The sequence below is a fragment of the Brienomyrus brachyistius genome, chromosome 12 (genome assembly GCF_023856365.1).
Source record: "Brienomyrus brachyistius isolate T26 chromosome 12, BBRACH_0.4, whole genome shotgun sequence".
In the NCBI taxonomy this organism is placed as follows: domain Eukaryota; kingdom Metazoa; phylum Chordata; class Actinopteri; order Osteoglossiformes; family Mormyridae; genus Brienomyrus; species Brienomyrus brachyistius.
Window position 1 is genome coordinate 184,441 of NC_064544.1, and position 17,862 is coordinate 202,302.

The following is a 17,862-nucleotide window of genomic DNA, read 5'->3' on the forward strand; positions in this document are numbered from 1 at the left end:
TATATGGTTTTAGACTGAATGCAGTTTATTCCCCCTGAAGCCTTACAATGGTGTTTACTGGATGATTTCATATATCGACCCAAGTGATTTTGTGCATTTACTGTTCTTCTTGAGCGCATGGGCGCTGCTTTGAGGACGATGCCGGTCGCCGTGAGATTAGCGCGTGCTGAGAATCACAGCCTGCGCACACGCCCCCCTCCCAGAGAGCCCCCCCCCATGTCTCTCTGAAAGAGCTCCAGCCACGGACCAGTTTGAAGAAACGCTTTTCATGATTGTCATCGCTCCACTCCAAAAGGGAAGGGCGGAGTGAACCTTCCAACAGAAAGCCGTTAAAATAACTCTGGACAATCTGCAAATAATCACACTGTATTTCCGAATTGTATTTTATTGCTGCCACATTTATAATTATAAATCACGATAGTTTATTTATTTATTTGTTTGTTTGTTATAAATTGCAGATTCATTACCCATTTCTCTCTATTCGGCTGGCATTGTAGCACAGAAAATTAGGGATAATTTGTTAAAATTACATACAACTTGTTGCTGGATAGGGGTTATGGAATAAATTTAAGGTTATTGGATTACTGGTCTGTTATGTATATTGTGAAACACATACACCGATCTACGCTGTGAGTGTGATCGAATGCACGTCTTTGGTGCTGCAGGGTGGGGGCTGGCACAAATAGCGAAATTCACAGTTAAGTATTAAGTAATCTCTGCTCCAGATCTACACTTACATTCTTATCCTACCCGGCTCAGTGGTCACCACTGGGGCGTGTTGCACTTTTCCCCATGAGATTATTGTCACGCCCCACTCGTCCGATCCTCGTATGTGCCACGCCCCCGATTATCCACGTGTGCTTCCCTGATCTTGCCCAGGTGTGCCCGATTATTTTCGCCCAGTCCTATCTATTTCAGTCCATGTCTTGCCTTAGTATTTGTCCATCATTGATGTTAGTCAATGTCCGATGTTCCCTAGCTGTTTCCTGGTCTCCGGTTCCTTATTAAATCCCCGTTTGCCCCGACTTTTGCTTACTTGCCTGCTTCCTGACCGCTTGCCTGCCCGTGCGCTTACCCGCTTTACCAGCGCAACCTGACAATTATCCATAATCTACCTATTTTATCTATTTATCACACGTTCCTTGTCATTCAGTCTCATTGCTCATTTCCACAATCTTTCCCCATCTAAATAGGTGTTTAACTGTATTTATTATAATTTATTATGTTCATGTCTTAATATGTTATATGTTTATGTCTGACATGTTTATCTTTTATTTATAAAGCTAAAAAAACAACACATGTATTCTGCCATAAGACAGAGAAGTATATTAGTTCACCTTCTAAAAATCTTTTATGATCCAAAGCTTGATATAATCAAGAGAGTGATTGAAAGACACATGAATAGACCCCAGACGATTCAAGCCGGAATTGAAATGCATCCTACAATCTCCATGGGATGCATATTAATTGCTGCACTTTATCGAAACCAAAAGACAATTTGATATTTATCAAAGTGCTTATAATTAATTTCTGAATGGGAAATAAATAAATAAATAGAGAGGGGGAATTAAATTCCAAATACCACCATGCAGGGATGTCAGTCTGATTTTGGTAAATGCTAATGAAGGCTAGTCTTTCAGAAATTCAAAAAAAAAAAACAAAACAAAATTAAAAGCATTAAGACAAAGAGCCGGTGATGGGGAAAACAGGACAGAGGGAGACAGGAGGAACAGATGATGATGATCCTAGTCTAGGGAGGTGATGTCACATGCATGCGCTCCTCTTCAGAGGTTTAAACTTCATAGGTACCTTCTGAGATCACGTTAAATACATTCAGACTCTGCAGAATATTTAATATGTTACCAGAAAGCATATATAGATCTGAGTATTGTATCTGAGACGGTAATAATAAATCCATCCATCCATCCATTTTCCAAACCGCTTATCCTACTGGGTCGCAGGGGGTCCGGAGCCTATCCCGAAAGCAATGGGCACGAGGGAGACTGTAATAATAAATCTTCCTATTTTACTAGGGTATCTATAACGTGCTACATTTCAAAAGTAACTTTGTAGAATAAATTAAAAATAAAATAAAATTAAATTTTAAGCCTGCCTTTCAGGGAGAAAGATCAACACACATCATATGATGGATGCTGGACAAGGATGCACATCCATCCACATCCATCCACACGTCCTTCCACATCCACCCACCTTCCAACCTTGTCCTGGTCAGAATGGGCCCAAGGCTGTGGCAGGATGCCAGCTCATTACAGGGCTCATGCAGAGTGGGACATTCGGTCACGCAATTTGGGCAATTTAGAGAGGCCAGTAAGCCTGACTGCATGTCTTTGGATGGCAGGGGGAGGGGGTAGCACCCAGAGGAAACCCACTAAGACAGGCAGGACATGCAGACTCCACGCACTCAGAGCGGGGGTGGGAATCAAGCCCCCCCACTCTAAAGTTGTGAAGAAACAATGCCACCCGCTGAGTCACCGTGCCACCACTGAACGAAGATATATCTATGCATTTTCAGATGCCATAATGCCTTATTCCACACTAATCAGTCTGTCTGTCTCGTGTCATTGGTTTTCTCCTTCAATGTATGTGATAAGTAAAAAATAAAATAAGACCGGAACAGTTACTGCTGAAGAAGAAACGTACGCGAGTGTACATCCTCCTCGAGTTGTGGACAGCATGAGAAATGGCAAAATGAGCCTGTCAGTTACACAGTGCATTAAGTGACATATTGAGCTGTGGCAAAATAGAATTGAAGTTGCTCGCATTTAATCGCACAATGCATGAATTAACAGCTCCGGCATTGACATGCGTGAGGACATTCAGTGCGTGCAATTCAAAAGCTGAGGGGGGGGGGGGGGGGGGGGCTGTCAGTTTTTACAGAAAAAAAGGAACTCCAGCTGGAGGAAGTGAAGTGTAAAGAGAGATTTTTATAATCTCTGAGAAGAAAGTACAACTATTGTAATAGTTGATGGCTTAAAAGAGTTCGCTGCAGCCTTATAACAAGCTGCTTTGCCTTTACCTATTCAGCTAGCAATGAAATGAGCAAGAACCTGAGACTGCTCGGGTTGAAGTCAATTCTCGGAGTCTTGTGGGGTGCTAGTAGACGGCCCTATCATATCCATCACGTGGTAACCTCACCCGCCAATGGCTGCAATGCCTCGCATGACTCATCAGAACTGTTAGAAATATGCTACAGTCGTCACACTGCTTTCATTTACAGTATTTTTGCGAGACTTATTAAAACCAAATCAACTGAAGTGTACGTAACAAATCTTCTAACGGAAGTTTCTGGAAACATTCACAATAGATTACTCCTCTCCTTTACAGGCGGACTGCAGTTTTACGTAGACGCGATCGCTCTCGGTCTTCCACAACGGAATTCACACATTTAGCGAACGCCAGTATTCCGTATAAATGTGTTATCTATTAAACTAAGTGTGAGAAAATCTTAACACGTCATGACGGTTAATGGAGACTGACAATTGCACTTGAAAAATGCTTAATTCTCCAAAAACTTCTTCATGCACAGCGGTAGCTAAAATTAGTGTTGATTGCTTTATATATTGCAAGGCCCTGGTGTAGTTCAGTCTGTGGGTAAGCATAGGTTCACAACTGAACATCCACACACCCATAAATCCATCCTATAACCACTTAGGCAGTAAAGGGTCAAATGGAGAACCTGGGGTTCGGGACACATGGCAGGGGAACATGCCGTGCCAGGCTTTAAGGGGGCACACACCCACATGTACTCAGCCTATTAGGAAAAACAGGGTACATGCAAATTCCATACTTCCAGAGCATGGTGGAACATGGTGTGGTACAGCAGCTGCATGCGTGTATCCTACCCAGAGCATACCTCTACCTTCTGCCCTGTACCGCCTGGGATAGGCTGCAGCCCCCCTCCCCCCATAACTGGGACAGACATTTAGAAGAGAGATGGATGGCATGTGGGTATCTGGAAAACTCTGGACAGCCAATCCTGGCATATAACACGCTGTAGTTTCGGCGAGCTGCCTCTCGCTAGCAGAGGAAATTTGCATGTTTCCCAGCACGCTCGCCCTGTTTGTGTAAGTAGCCCTTCTTCACATCACGTATGGTTCCCTGTTCCATGTGTCCCATGTTCTCTGCTGCTAATATCATGTACAGTGGTGGGCTGTGTGTGTAGTATAGAGCTGGTTAGTGGGTGTCTGTCCTTCTGATCTGCTCTTTGCCAGTCCCTTTAAGTGCTGTCAATTGAAATGTCTCATGTGTGGAGCTGCTGCCTCACGTCTTGCCTGCTTCTCCAGAGTCTGAGTCCACTGGATGTCACCATACTGTATATAATCACTATCGTGGAAAACAGAAACACATGCCAGGGATGTAGGCTCTGCTTTCCGCCTTTGCTGCAGGACCACGCCGTAATGCCATGTGACCTCTTTACAGCCATTAAGAGGCTGGCGCCCTGGCTGAGCATGTGGGCATGTTTTATCCCAGCTGTGAGGTCAGTGTTACTGTGATGTTAATGAATCTGACCCCAGGGTCTCGCTTTACTCCACAAGCCTCCCCGGCCTTCAGATGCTCCGTGGCCAGTGGTGTCAGTTGATCAAAGCAGCTCAGGTTCCCAGAAGCGCTACAATTAAGAAGGTCCGAGTTTAATTACGAAGAGCAGTGTTCTTTCAAGATTTTTCACCAAGAGCTACATCAGTGCCGGTGAAGAGCTATCAGCACGCAGCCAGTGACCCAGTAGACATCATTGCTGTATTGTAAGGCGTCTTACGGCTGAGGAATTAAGTGCTGACCAAAGCATTGGGCCTAGGTGTCACAGTCTGGGCTGTGAACGTTATATTCTGTAGTAATTTAGGGCAGTGGGTTCCTGATGTGTGTTTTTAAGTGAATAGTGCTTGTTTACCAGTAACTGAAGTCTTCCACTAGAAGGAGATATGGGTTTCCATCCTGGTTAACACGAAGTGGGAAGCACTATCATCTTTAAGGTAATAAAATAGTAGGAACGTTATCCACCTATATATCATGGGAACCAGTAATCTTTCAAAGTTGCTTTTGATAATCATGATAAAGAGTGCTGTGTTTGTTTTATTATTTATAAGATAGTATTATTTAATGTTTATTTTTAGGAATAGGCAATAGTATAGCCCAAGGGCAGAGCTGGTGTTATATAAGGAGGGAGTTGGGTAGGTTTGTATCTTTGTGTTCCGTTGGCCTTTGGATGTTTAGAACTTTGTAGCGCCGGCACCAGCAGGACTGCAGTTGTGCTTCGTTTTTCTTTTGTTATTTTTGATGCCTTTGCAGTAACACTTTACTAGAGGGCCAGAAATGCATAGTAGCAATTCAGTTAAGAACAAATACCATCGCTATTTAAGAGAAAGGATGCGTCATGATTGATTAATGGTAAACAAACGTGAGATCAGCATTTCACTGTTAGTCGCTACTCCTCCAGTAATTCCTTCAGTAGTTCACAAAGATTTGCAGATATAGTAACAAATATCGTAACTGCTGGGGATAAAAGATGTGTCACAATTCATGGATGATGACTAAACATGAGATCAGTATTTTAGATGTTATTCATTATTTGTTCCTTAAAATAGTTCACAAATGTTTACATAATTAACAGATATAGTAAGAAATATAGTGTTTGCTTGATAAAAGATGATGATTCATTAATGATGAATGAACATGAGATCAATGTGTAACTAAGACGTAGTTTGTGCTTAATTGACACATACGTAATAGCATAATACCACTTTAATTGTGTCCCCTCAAGCACCAAGTTTTACCATTTTTGTTAGAAGCTAAGTTATAGAACATATTATTTTTCACCTATTCCTTTGTATTTTGTTTGTATTTTATTTGATATTGGCGCAGTGGGAAAAAATCAATCATTCTGAGCAGGACCTCACGTCAAACTTCCTGCATCTCCACCTGAAACGCTGGGTCCATCCTTAACACAAAGCATCACAGCCGTATTTTATTTTAATCCATGTAAGGCTGCCGCTTTCCACAGGTGTCAGTCAGATGGGACTGAAAGGCTACAGAATTAGCTAAGACATGGTTCAATGATTGTTCTTCTTAGCTCGTGGATGAGGTGAGTGTTTTGGGGGGCGGGGGGGGGGGGGGGGGTCAGGTGGGAGTCACATGACGTCCACAACATCTGGTGGTCCTTCATCCAGGCTGGGTTACATCATCCAGGGAAGTTCCTCCTCTTCCATCACTGTGCTGGAGGTACTGTAGGTCGGGCTGAGGAGAGCAGTCATTCATGAAGCGCAGCTGACTGATAATATTTCTCGTTAAAAATAATGATCATTTATGAAGGCAGCTGTATCCAGATTGCTAATCTGGTCTTAAAGATGCAGGAGTTTTTGTTTTTTGGAGTCAAGCTCAAGGCTTCAGGTTTGGCCTAGAAGGCAGTGAACAGCTTGGGAGCTCATTATCTTCAGGACATCATCAGCCCCCGCGAAGACACCAGACTGCTCCCCTCCACAACAGCTGGCCAGTTAATAGTCCCCGTCACCCAGCACTGCCCTTCCAAAGCTGCTTTGGAAGGAACCTCTATTACTACCATCACTGCAAAAGTAGGTTGAGACGGGACCAGTGACTGGATCTGTGGGCAAAGCCTCTGTGCCTGTGATCGGAAGGTTGTTGGTTCAAACCCTGGCCTTGACGGTTCGGTCCCATGTCCACAGGCCTTTAAGCGAGGCTGTTAACCTCTGGCTATAAAGACTGTGATTGGGCAGGCAAAGAGAAGAATCCCAATGACCCTGTACTTGTACAATAAAGGGTTTGTCATTATAACACCAGTCCACTGGGACTGGTGAATCATTTCTCCTGATGAAAATACATACAGAATGCTCACCTCTTCTGCCTCTGGTCTGTTTTTGCACCAGAATTGGCTGCTTTGAGTATGACTGGTGATCTTTTTTTGATCTTTTATCCAAAGGGAGGTTCCTCTGAGAAAGCAGGGTTAGACAGTCCGCAGCGTCCTAATCTGCTGAGCTGCAGACCGTCCCCATGCTGACCCGCGTTTATGTTCTGCTCTGTGCCCCTGCTCGTACAATTAAAAGCAGTGTAATGTACTGTAAACTGCAGACATCTGCCTTTCTGTTACACTTAGTGGGGCTGAACTTATTAAAGTGGGATGGAGTAAAGCAGAAGCCTGACTAGTCAAAATGCAACTGGCCTGGCTAATATGCAGGCATGAAGGATAAACCTCCAAACGACACAGAATAAAGAGGCTGAAGATGTGCTAACAAAGACGTACCGATACTGACACTCAGATTTTTCTGCAGTAACTTCTGTGTCACAGTCAAAATCTTGCATTTCCTACAGAGAAATATCCAGCGGTTTAACTCAAACTCAATCCATAGCTGTCCGATGAAGATTGTTCGCTGGGAATCGTATGTTCTGGACCCTAAGTCCCACAAAGCCGCTTGGCACGTTGCATTGTGTTTGGTGTAAGATATGCAAACTAAACATTTGAGCCACTGACTGGCATCATACACAGACGTCAAAGCTTAGTAGGTTTTGTGTACCACGCTTTTTCGAATCCACTTTTATTTTCGGCGTATGGTTCATTCGCCCCATTGTGTCTGGTGGATGCTTTGGTGGAGAGGACTTTTTAAGTGTAAATTTGATTCTTTACCGTTTGATGTCTTCACGGTCCGAAAAAGCATGTCGCATAATCTAACGTGTGTTTCTTACGAAGGCAGCTATTGGCTCTGAGCTGAACGGCGCGTGAAGACCTTGTTTCATCTTAATTACAGCCCTTGCTCCTTTCAACGGCTCGGTGTTTTTGGCCAACATGAAACACGTCATAGTTTTCACTGGACGTGAGCATTCATTTCAAATTCAGTCGTATTCTTATTTTGGCGGCCTTGGCTTTTGTTTTGCAAGATATCCCCGAGTCATGAATCTCATTGGGTCTGGCAACCCCGTACGCCTTCCGTACATGTGGAAAATGTGCAACATTGAAATAGCATTTGTGTGTGTTTGTGTGTGTGTGTGTGTGTGTGAGAGAGAGAGAGAGAGAGAGAGAGGGGGGGGTTATAACCCATTTTTGTTGACTACATTTGTGCTTTTGTTCACCTTGAGTTCTAGCAGTCACCAGTCAGGCTTTGCCGCTTTCTGCAAGCTACCGCTACAGTTTTACGAGTGTTTCCGGCATCCACGGACAGCCATTCTGTTAATCAGCAGCCTCATAATCCTCCCATTTCACTATAAGATGTTTTAAATCAATGTTTAAAGCTCTCCCTTGAGCAACCAGGCTGTCAGCGGTGACACTTCTATTCAAGATTATATCAAAGTTATTACTCATTATCAAACCACGAGCAATGCCGTCATTTAGACTTTCCATAAAAGGGCAGAAAAGACACAAATATGGTTCCTGAATGGGTGTATATGGGGCCCTTTGGATTAAATCTGTGTTTTATGGCATGAAGCTGTCTGACTGCATTTCTCCCTGAAGTGTCCAGGTGAAATATTCACTGTAAGCAGCATACAGTAATGACCTCATAATGGAGGTTTCACTGGGAGTGAATCACGCAGTGTCGGCTTAATTATTTACTTTTGTTGCAGTGTTATTTTCCATCCCCAAAGAATCTGATTTGCACCATCACATTGCTGTAGTCTGTTCCTCTTTCTTACCTTTACTGGAACATTGCTTACCTTTGAGCAAAATATTTCAAAATTTACACAAAATGCATTTTTTTTCTATCGATTGACTTCATACGATGTTTCCTTTATATGATGTTCTAGTGAATATGACACTTGGGGTCTTTTTTTTGAATTTCAAATGTCCCTGTCATCCAATATGAGGACACACATATTTACTCAAACTATTTTTAACCGACAGCTGGAGTATTTCGCTTGCTGAAATCTCATCATTATTCCAGCAAGTCTACCTGGGATTAATTCTGATCCATAATGACTATCTGATAAGGTCTTATTTTGTCAGCATTTAATTTCAGATGGGAACAGGGGCCCAAAGTAATTTTAAATGTGAAAATTACTAAAGAGCTGGGTTTCAAACCCCGTGGAATGACAAGAGGTGTTAGAAGATTATTTATCCACGTGACAGTTTTGTAGCCACTGCTCAGTCAAAATATTGCCTTAAATTAATGCTATCTATTTAATTGCATCATTTAATTTGTTTGCTTGTTCTGCTGATGTCCATTTACAGCGTGTGGCTCTGTGGGCTAATCCTGTGTGCCTGTAATCAGAAGGTCGCAGGTTCAAACCCCGCCTCAGACTGTGGGTCCTTGCGCGAGGCCCTTAACTCCCAGCTCCCTGGGCGCCGCTACGGGTGGCAGCCCTTCGCAGACAACTTCCTCTATGAAAAAAGAGCAAGTTGTGGGAGGCGCAAAGACAATTTCCCTACGGGGACAATAAAAGTATCGATTATTATTATTCTGCTGGGTGAGTCATTGACATTGATTGGTAAAGTTAAAGTTTCATGGTTTCAATTTTAAGAATACATTTTATCTGAACAGTCTACATGGAAACAGTTGAGATTTCATTTTTGCCACCTTGTCTTCTTGTGCCCCCTGCCCCCAAACAGGGCCCCCCACCAGGACATCGTACCCCAAGCAGGAGTCAGAGGAGCACAAGGACGGGAAGCTCCCAGCCAAGGGCAGCGAGAGCGGCGCCTCCTTGAACGAACTGTCCACCTCCAGCTCCGAGACACACTCAGAGATCACCTCCCCCCAGGAGGACCCGGTGGACGGCGGTATGCTGGCCCCTGGCCACGGCCTCCAGCCGGCCTCCCGCCAGCCGAGCACTCTCACCCTGGGCCGGCCCTCCAAGAAAGGCTCCGTGCAGTGGATGCAGCTCCCCGACAAGCGGCGAAACAGCGAGCTCTTCCAGTCGCTGGTGGGAAGCGGCAGCCCGCGAGAAGGAGGCCTCAACCGGCGGAAGCTCACCGAGAAGCTGAGTACCGAGGAGGAGATGAAGCAATGCATCCAGGACTTCCACAATATCAAAATCCCATGTGAGTTCCCCGAGCGCAAGCGCCAGTGGCAGTCGGAACTTCTCCAAAAGTACGGCCTGTAGACCCTAACCCTCTGTCGTCGCTGTGGGCGTTGTGATGGATTTTATCCAGTGAACAGCGGGGTATTCCATGAAGGAGGATTTCTTGCTTAGCCGGATAACTTCTTGGATTTAAGGTAGTCTGGGCTAAATGGACTTTATTTTCGTTCCCTTACAATTAGCTCAGACTACCTTAAATCCGGCAAGTTATCCAGCTAAGCAAGAAATCCTGCTTTGTGAAACAGCCCCCGTTTAAATTAGGACACCCTACTACTCTGGTCCCCTTTATCAGCTGTCACAGTATTAAAAATGAATTGATGCTTTATTGGCATAAGTAACCTGGATTTTTTTTTTGTTTCCACATACTTGTTTTCACAGTTGAGAGTAAAGCTTGGAGCCAAATCACAGGGTTATCCATTTAGACAATGTCCCTGGAGTATTTCAGGGGCTAGGGGCCTTGCTCAAGGGTCCAACAGACGGGTGACTATTTTACCGCCAACAGGATTTGAACCAGCAACCTTCTGATCACAGGCATAGAGGCTTAGCCTGTGGAGATACACAACCCCCTGGTTTGAGAGCTGCTTCTGTCTGAAGCTTCATGACAGTCAGATGTTTGCATTCAAGACCTGACTAAACATTTTACCACTAAGTTGCAGACCTGATACAAAAACTAAGTATCAGTAACTGACTGCAATTTTCGAAGGGCATGTTTCAAACAATGGTATACTGGATGTAAAATCTTTTGCATGAACATTGTCAGAAGACTAGTGATAAACCACAATAATGTGTTATGGTAGCAGAATGAACAGAAAGAACAAGCGTAAAAAATGTGTTAGGTTTGGGACAGGAAATGTAGCAGGTAAATTGCGTAAATAATCCAAGTAAAATGTATTTCTGGATGCCCAAGGGCAGTGTTTCCCGATCCTGTCCCCAGGGACACACACACTTTGTCCACATTTTTTCTCCCTCTCAGCAGTAGGAGCAATTTATTTATTATTTAAAGGAACAATTTAATTTATTTATTAATTGCAGCAAAAATGTGGACTGTCTTGCAGGGAGCTGGGAGGTAGCAAAAATGTGGACTGTTTGACAGGGGACTGGGAGGGAGCAAAAATGTGGACTGGCTGTGGGTCCCCGAGGACCGGATTGGGAAATAGTTCCCTGGAGTGCAAAGAAAATGCTTTGATTGTTCAAATATGTATTGAAGTGGTGAACAATCATTTTACTCATACGTCCAAATTGTCATGTTCTGTTTTATTCTGTTCTACTGTTCCAATTGTTTTTTGACAGACTTGTTTTTTTGTGATGTAATCAGTGTGTTATGGACCATGTAATACAATAGTGTCCTATCCTGAAGTGTTTTGCAATTGTGTTGCCTGTTAAAAACGCCAGTTTATATTAAACCATGACAACTAGTAAGAAGCCATTCTGGTGTGACTGATGATTGAGCAATGGGATTTGTCTTATAACTGGTAATAATCTCTGGAAAAGAGTCTTAAAGCAAATTTAGTCCACTGAATGTTTAAAAATCATTTTAAAAAATTGCTGTGGTACAATATAGTTTATTGAGCCTTGAGAAAAAACTTAAGCTTGTAAAAAGGAAAAAGATATATATATATAATTTTCTTGTGGATTTCTTTTTATCAAATAAAATTATCATCAGTTGTAGTTTTCTTATTGATTTTTAAACATTTTAATTAACCATAAAGATGAAATCTCTCCCTGTTGACATAATAGGCGAAATTCACAACCTAAGGCAGAGATGATGGACCAATGTCTTATATACTTACTGTATAAGCTAACTCTGAGTTCAGAAGTATCTCACAACAAAGGCAAAATCCTCGTGCTAGGAGTGAAATGGCTTTGTGCAGAGAGTTTGAGGATGAAAAGGTCCCAAGCAAAGCCAGTGAGAGAGACTGCAAATGTTTGTATCATGTCCTTAAACATAGGCTTCAGTCTGGGAAAGTGGAGAGTCCATTAAAACTGAACGGGCCAGACAGACAGCTCCACAATTCTGTTCTACAATAAGCCATTTTCAAGTATTTTCAGTCAGACGCTTGAGTAGAATTACTAGCAACAGTAGAGAGGACCAAGGACGTTGAAAATGCACTTGAGTAGAAGCATTTTGAACTAGGTGGAACCCAAACATTTTAAAAGAAATACCGGTTTTCTCTTGCTGTCACGGCAATAATTTCCTACAAGGGATGAAGTATTTTTGTTGTTTATTCTAGTAAAGTTTGTCGGTGAACGTGCACACTTTGGCTACGAGTTATATTATTCGTTTGGCAGCAGAGGTGAGTGCAATCATCGTCATAATTGCATTTCGTAATCAGTTTGCCTGAATGTAATCACATTTATGGCTAAAGGCATTTACTTTATTAACTAGAAGGCATTTACTTTATTATTTGCATGGAAACCGAGAATCTAACTGGGAATCTAAAAACATGGATCCCCATTGTCTGTCAGTGTTTTCAGTACTAGTGCAAATAGAACCTCCATGCCAGGCGACAGGAGATGCAATGAGCTCCTGAAAATTAAGAAACATCTCATATTTGTATTGTGTTAAGCTGTCAGTTGACAGTGTATTTTAATTCCCTGAAATAAATATGATTCATCCACGAAACAGTCATTCTTCTGTATCACTCCCTCTAATAACGTTTAATGTATCACAACACATCCATGTAATGTGCCTTGGGACGACTCTGTTGTGAAAGGCGCTATTTAAAAATGAGTTGAATTCTGCTGGTTCACAGGTGGGTTCTTATTTTAGCGAAGAAGTAAAATCTCCACTAAGATTAGCTAGCTTGCACGCAGCAGTACGACACTAACCCTCTCTGTGTTTCCCCATAGCAACCATGCTGAAAGCATGTGAGAGGAATAAAGAAAGAACCTGTCAGGATTTAACTTCTATACCTGTATGTGACTTCATTTCAGCTATCGCTATACTGTACAGCTAGCAGAGACATTCAGTTGCACATAATATTTATAACTTATTTAAGGTCTCAAGAACAAAATTCATATATAAACTATACATCGTACGCATACCTGTGCCAATAATGTTAGCGAGGAAATGTACGCTAATCAGGGCTAACGCGGCGGGCCTGATATATGCGCACGACACCTGCTGGCCCTGATGGAAACAGCGCGACTCCGTTGCAGCCCCACAAAGCGGCAGACAGCTTGATCCTTCTCCCCGTGACAGTTCCGGCCTGCGGTGCTGCATGTGAAACTGTCACACTTCAGGCGATCAAACTGTCTCAGGACCTGCTAGATAAAGAGTGTGAATCAATAGGGAAACAACGGAAGAACTGGAAACTAGTTTTATATTTATAAGGTAGCTGTATAATTTATAGGTTTTTATAGATGTTGTATATAAACATCAAGAGTATAATATATAAACAAAATATTTATATATATATATATATATATACACACACACACACACAAACATACAAACACACACACAGCTCTGGAAAAATTTAAGAGACCCCTGCACAATTTTTGGGCTTTATGGGTCTTCAGTCCTGCAAGTAGGAGCTCAGATACGAACAGTCCTGCACTTCATGCCACTAAATGTTTCCCTGAGGTCATCCTCTGATTTATGAGGCACTGCCAGAGAAACTGATGGCCGTCCCTGGCATTAAAAAGCCGTTTCCGCCCTTTACCTGCCTGGTTTATGGTCTTTCCCAATGTGTCCTGCTTCGCCTTATTCTTGTGCACTGCTGGCTTAAAAATTCTGAACCTGGAAGCAACCTGCTGCTCAGCGTAGGCACCTGCCAGCAGAACCAGGACTAAATCAGAACTAAAAAAATGCTGATTTTGCACAAACATACACACACACACATAGATAGATGGATGATAGTTGAGGATCAGAGGTGGAGGAGGAGGTGTCTGACCACCCAGCACCAGTCTGACAAGAAGCCCAGGATCCAGCTGCACAGAGAGCTCTCCAGGATGAGATCTCCGCAGGAAGCTCTGCACCGCGTCCTCTCCTGTTCCCCCTGTACGCCCACCAGTGTGTGGCCACAGACAGCTCCGACATCACTGCGAAGTTTGCGCTCTGACATCACTGCGAAGTTTGCGCTCCGACATCACTGCGAAGTTTGCGCTCCGACATCACTGCGAAGTTTGCGCTCCGACATCACTGCGAAGTTTGCGCTCTGACATCACTGCGAAGTTTGCGCTCCGACATCACTGCGAAGTTTGCGCTCTGACATCACTGCGAAGTTTGCGGATGACAAAATGGCGGCGACATCGGCGGCAAGACCACAAACAAAGAGGAGGTCAGAGCGCTGACACATTGGTACCAAGAAAATTGCCTCACCCTCAGTATCACCAATGCCAAGGAGCTGGTAGTGCTCTTCAGGCAGCGGGTTAGGGTTAGGGTACACACCCCCATCATCCCCCCCCCCCCCCCCAGAGGTTTGTAATTATATCTTTGTGGGGACTCTCCATTCATTTCTATGGGAAAAACTTTAATCCCAAAAATCCCCACTACATCAAAAAACACATTTTTATTACATTGTGGGACACGCACACACACACACACACACACATATATTCAACGAATAAATACAATGAAAGCTATTGAAATCAACATTGATGCCCAGAGTGACCTATGAGACCTGCCCACAAGGAAATAAAATATTTTAAAAATTATCTTTGGTATCTAAACGATTCTGTTTCTGTTTTCAATTTTTTTACGCTGAATGTCTGTATAGTCTATATTTTGAAGAACAGCAGCCTATACAATAAAAACTAAGATGAAATTGAATGAGAAAAATGATATGTCTACAATGAACGTGAAATTACAGACAGGCACTTCTTTGGCCAACTTTGCTGGGCCTTCCACTACAAGGCGTGCGATAAGGGGGCGTGTCAGTGGGATGCCAAAAGTGTAAAATACGGCAGGAAGAGCAAGAGGTGTACTGCGGTCTCTCATGAAGGACTGCAGCATCAGCCCGATTGTTACTGTTCCTAATGCAAAGCCATCATTTGAGAGAGTAGACGATGGTGTACAGTATGCACCATAGTAAAGTTAACCTCATATTTGATATTCAGGACACACTACCCGTTCTACTTGAGCACATCACTGCCAAGGACAACCAAACTATTCTGGATGACCATATTCACTCGATGGTTCAGGCACTGTACCTTGAAGGTGGTGCCGTGTATCAGGGTGATAATGCACCAATAAAAACTGCAAGACTGGCGATAGAGTGGTTCCAGGAACATGAAAGTGAAATCAATCATCTCCCATGGCCTGCCCAGTCATCAGATCTGAACAAGCCACTTTGGGGTGTTTCGGAGGAGCGAGTCAGGGCACGTTTTCCTATTGTTTATTTATCTTCCTAATAGTCATTGTATTCCCCCACAACATTTAACCCCTTGATGTAACTAGCCGCCATTACCCTGTGGCAAGCATGACCTTGTAGGACCTTGTATATGCTCATCACAATAATGACCTTTTTATCAATATCCAGAGCCCTAGTCATTATTTTCAACTTCCTATTCTTGAGAATAAAACTGAGGGATTAATTTTGTTGCGGCAGATTCTATAAGCATATTTCTACATTTTAATAAGGCATTAATCACTTACATTGTCTCTAGAAACAAGTAATTATATGCCAGAGTTTATCAGCTAACGCAGGAAACCAAAGTGATGGTCTTGCACTTTCCACCTGACACATCTTCTTATCCTTATACTACATCCGTTTATCTAGTCCAGGGTTCTGACTCTCCTGCAGTCTTTCAAGATTCAACAGCCTATGGTGATTTAATTCGGCAGATGCCTTTGTCTCAAGCGATGTTCAAGTGGGGGGGCAAATAGCACGTTACAAATATACGTGCTGTCGAGTGTTGATTAGGCGTAAATGCAGTTAGGTTGGGATTCCAGTGAATGAATAGTTACGACTGTAAGCAGTATTGGAACAAGAGCTACACATCTTCCCAACAAGAGCCACATTTCTTACAAAAATACTCAAGACAATGCAAAACAACACAAAATGTGAATAGCTTCCAAGGATGACAAGGCAGGGGACCACCTGGATGGGAGGGCAGCCCCACGCAGGGCAGCCCCACGCAGGGCGCACTCTCATACACCCAATCCTCTGTACGTCACACCGAGTGTAAAAGGAATCTTGCAGTAACACAGGGTGAAGTTCCCTAATCACACCCCCAATCCTCATGGTGTGAGGCCACAATAAACTCCAGGCTGGCCTTCTACCTGAGACATTATTCACGTATGTGTTACATAAATCGAGACATAAACTAATCTCAGTTCCATCTAATTCTGTTTTATGTTGGTGATGCATTAACATAAAATAAAACTACTGAACTACAGGCAATCCCCAGGTTACAAATGAGATTCGTTCCCGAAATCTGTCTTTAAGTCATATTTGTAGGTAAGTCATTAAAATAATAATTATTATTATTATTATTTGTGTACATCGAACTGAAGAATTGCGGAAGCCGCACAATATTTTCATGAGCTTCACATTCATCATTACAAATCACTGTATTTAACTCAATTTTTTTTATATAATAGGCTTTATGTTCAGAAGTACAACTTAAGTTAGACATTTTTAACCTGGGCATTGCCTTTGGTTGAGTTTTTGTCAGCTGACGATAAAGTAACAATAATTTTAATTGCAGGATTATCTTGGATCACTGCAGCGCCACAATTATAAGCAAAAGGCAGTGATGTAAAAAGGGGAAATGTCAGTAAAGATCAGTATAATTACTACATTTATTAGAGGGAAATAAGCAAAACGGTTCCCAGTCCTTAATTGCTTATCCAGATGGAAAATGTGGTTTTATAGGATAATGAAATTCTCCAAAGCTTTTTGTTTGTTGTTTAAATTCCAAAGGAAGGAACAAAAACAATGTGGTGTAAAGAATATGTAACCCTCTATAATCCTCCCTGTGATGGAACATGGTATCCATGCTAGGTTTTGGAACAATGTTTATCAAAATAAAGTGAATCTGACCTCACAGTTAAAACTAATAATTTTCATGCATTATGCATTTTACACATTATTGTGTCAGAGAGGCAGGATATGCGTGCTAACCTATAATTAAAATGTATAAGGCTTATATAATTCATTACTTAACAACATTAGTGGGTCTCTAGCAGTGCTTAACACTTAGAAATATCTATTTCTTGCATGACTATCGTAACATCTGGTCAATGTGAAATTAATTTCACTTTCAGTTTTCGCCATAAGTTGAGATGGTATCATTAGTAAGGCTGCTAGTTCCCATACGTCTACACAATAAAAACTCTTCTTTCTTGTTTCAAGCACTGTCTGAGTTGTGAATGTTGGTTAATAAAAACCCGGCACCGGCCTGACAGTTCCCTTGCTTGCCGGTGTCGGACGACGGCGAGACGCCAAGGCTGCGACGGCACTGCTGATGAAGGTGCTGCCAGCGTCCATGACCTGCGTCCATAAATCACGGTGGACGAGTCCATTTCTGGAGAGCCGTGGGACGTCAGAGCTGCCACCCGCTCCTTTCCGCATCGCCTCCCCGAGCGAAAAGAGGAATTTCCCGCACCAACCCGGACCAGACTTTTCTTCTCTGGAAAATCTATAGAAGGCATTGCATCATTTAAATGCTTGAGTTGACCGGCAGATGTTGAACGCAGCCAGATAACGGACGTGCACCCTTTGCTTTCACACAAAAATTATATACTTTCGGAAATTTCCCCAAAAGTATCGGGACAAATGCAGAGGATGGCATTTACTCTGCATTTTGCAGTGTTAGACCCAGCTGGAATGTTTGTTCATTTTGGATTTCAGATACATCGCCTGCATCCTGGAATATCCTCAG

The 17,862-nt window shown here is 42.8% G+C and overlaps 2 protein-coding genes across 3 annotated transcripts in view; one reads left to right on the plus strand and one right to left on the minus strand.

Moving 5' to 3' along the window:
- LOC125704471 (BTB/POZ domain-containing protein KCTD8-like) overlaps positions 1-10,858 on the plus strand; it is a 40,282-nt gene extending 29,424 nt beyond the window's left edge. Inside the window, exons 2-3 of one of the 2 annotated variants that reach the window (XM_048970046.1) lie at positions 9,566-9,994; positions 10,411-10,858. In XM_048970046.1, coding sequence (XP_048826003.1) covers positions 9,566-9,994; positions 10,411-10,454 — 473 coding nt within the window. In that variant the 3' untranslated portion in view covers positions 10,455-10,858. Of the gene's footprint in view, positions 1-9,565; positions 10,184-10,410 lie in introns of those variants that run through there. The other variant, XM_048970045.1, reaches the window with a different exon arrangement.
- The window catches only part of LOC125704464 (stonustoxin subunit alpha-like), a 302,833-nt gene that overhangs the window by 32,399 nt on the left and 252,572 nt on the right, over positions 1-17,862 (minus strand). The window lies entirely within an intron of this gene.